Genomic DNA, 1,392 nt, shown 5'->3' on the forward strand with positions numbered 1-1,392 from the left:
GGCATGCGACCATCAAAAAAAGAGCCAGCTCGAGGGATGCGGCCGGCACAGATCAAACTGTGTCTATGTAGCCGCAGTCGTTTGACACGTGTATACGTGGAAAAGAATACGTGTACATGCACTCGCGGATGATGATCATGACCCATGCACGCGCGGGCGGTGAACATAATGATCCAGTTCATCGAGTACGAGCAGCGTCTCCAGCCTCACGGCATGGACGGCCATGCCTGATGAAGGTACTGCAGGCGTCCACTTTGGCTCGTCGTTCATGCGGACAAACGGCACGGCCGCGCTGAGGCCGTGGCGCCACAATAGCAGGAGGTTGGTCGCGGTGAGGTCTAGGAACAGGGTCTGTCCTGTCAAACCAGTGCTTTTGTGCCCAGAAAGGGATGACCCCAGGCGGAAGAGTAACAATAGTAACTCGACGGCCTCCGTTCTTAGTTTGAATCTTGGCCACTGACTGCGGAAGAATCAAAACTCGACAGTTGGGTACACCCTCTCTCGCAACCCCGCAATAACATGCAAGCAACACATCCTGTAGAAATGCTCTGTTGAACGGAGGATTCCCAGCCCCACCGACGATGCTCCTCTCCATGTCGAACCAGAACCTGATAGATCCGAACAGAACGTCTCCGGCATCGGCACTGGAAAAAGCGTTCATTGCTCCGGATTCATTTATCCCATCTGCAAATAGCTCGACGTTAGTACCGGTAGCAATTCGAACCATCGCGTAGAAGCTCCAATGCACTGTATACGCATTCGAATCGTCTTTACAAACTCGCAGCTTGCTCTGCAGGAACGGTTTCACGGCACTAGCAAAGTCCTTGGTCACAGCTTGCGCCTCCGTTGATCGACAATACCGCCAGCGCAGCCGATGCAGTATGCTCACTGGAAGGCATCCACGTCGCCTCGGACCAACTCCAACATCATTTATATATACTTCAACGTGCAAAACCATCCGTAAGGGCTTGCCGTGTGGCCGTACAACTTCGATCTTCAGACCAGAGAATTCTGCACTCGTATCGTCAGAAAAATGTCTCATGCGCTACTCTCCGCGACCACGCCGTTGACATGTCCTCAGAAGGAGTCCATTCTTCCGCCATACCGAGTCTGAGAGCGTGTGCGAGGAGGCGTTGCTGTACCTTCCATGCTGCATGGATCTGCAGACCGTCCAGACTCTGTTCCATTTCCGAGGAGTGGAACTATGGGATGGCATTACAGTAAAAACTACAGCAATGTGCTTCCGATTTCAGTGAAGAACTCAATAAAAACGGGGCGAGGGAAAGGAAGACGAGAGGAAAGTCCTTTGTTAGGACTGGCCCTGAGGGCCAGTGAGGAAAGAATTCTATGGCACTTCTCTCCTACAGTAAAGGGTTTCCGTATGAATCGATC

General features: G+C 52.4%; 2 protein-coding genes across 2 annotated transcripts in view; one reads left to right on the top strand and one right to left on the bottom strand.

The window, feature by feature from the left end:
* Positions 1-1,025: 1,025 nt before the first annotated feature.
* CHC_T00000678001 (hypothetical protein) lies at positions 1,026-1,187 on the bottom strand. Its single transcript, XM_005710423.1, has one exon. The coding sequence runs from the start codon at positions 1,185-1,187 to the stop codon at positions 1,026-1,028; it is 162 nt and encodes a 53-aa protein (XP_005710480.1).
* Positions 1,188-1,204: 17 nt separating this feature from the next.
* CHC_T00000679001 (hypothetical protein) overlaps positions 1,205-1,392 on the top strand; it is a 300-nt gene continuing 112 nt past the window's right edge. The window contains exon 1 of the mRNA XM_005710424.1: positions 1,205-1,392. This exon is cut by the window's right edge and continues 112 nt beyond it. Within this exon, the coding sequence (XP_005710481.1) occupies positions 1,205-1,392 (188 nt within the window).

This window comes from Chondrus crispus, genomic scaffold (genome assembly GCF_000350225.1).
Source record: "Chondrus crispus Stackhouse genomic scaffold, scaffold_572, whole genome shotgun sequence".
Lineage (NCBI taxonomy): Eukaryota > Rhodophyta > Florideophyceae > Gigartinales > Gigartinaceae > Chondrus > Chondrus crispus.

Coding starts and splice junctions, on each gene's coding strand:
- CHC_T00000678001 (XM_005710423.1), bottom strand. CDS start 1,187: ATGGAACAGAGTCTGGACGGTCTGCAGATCCATGCAGCATGGAAGGTA.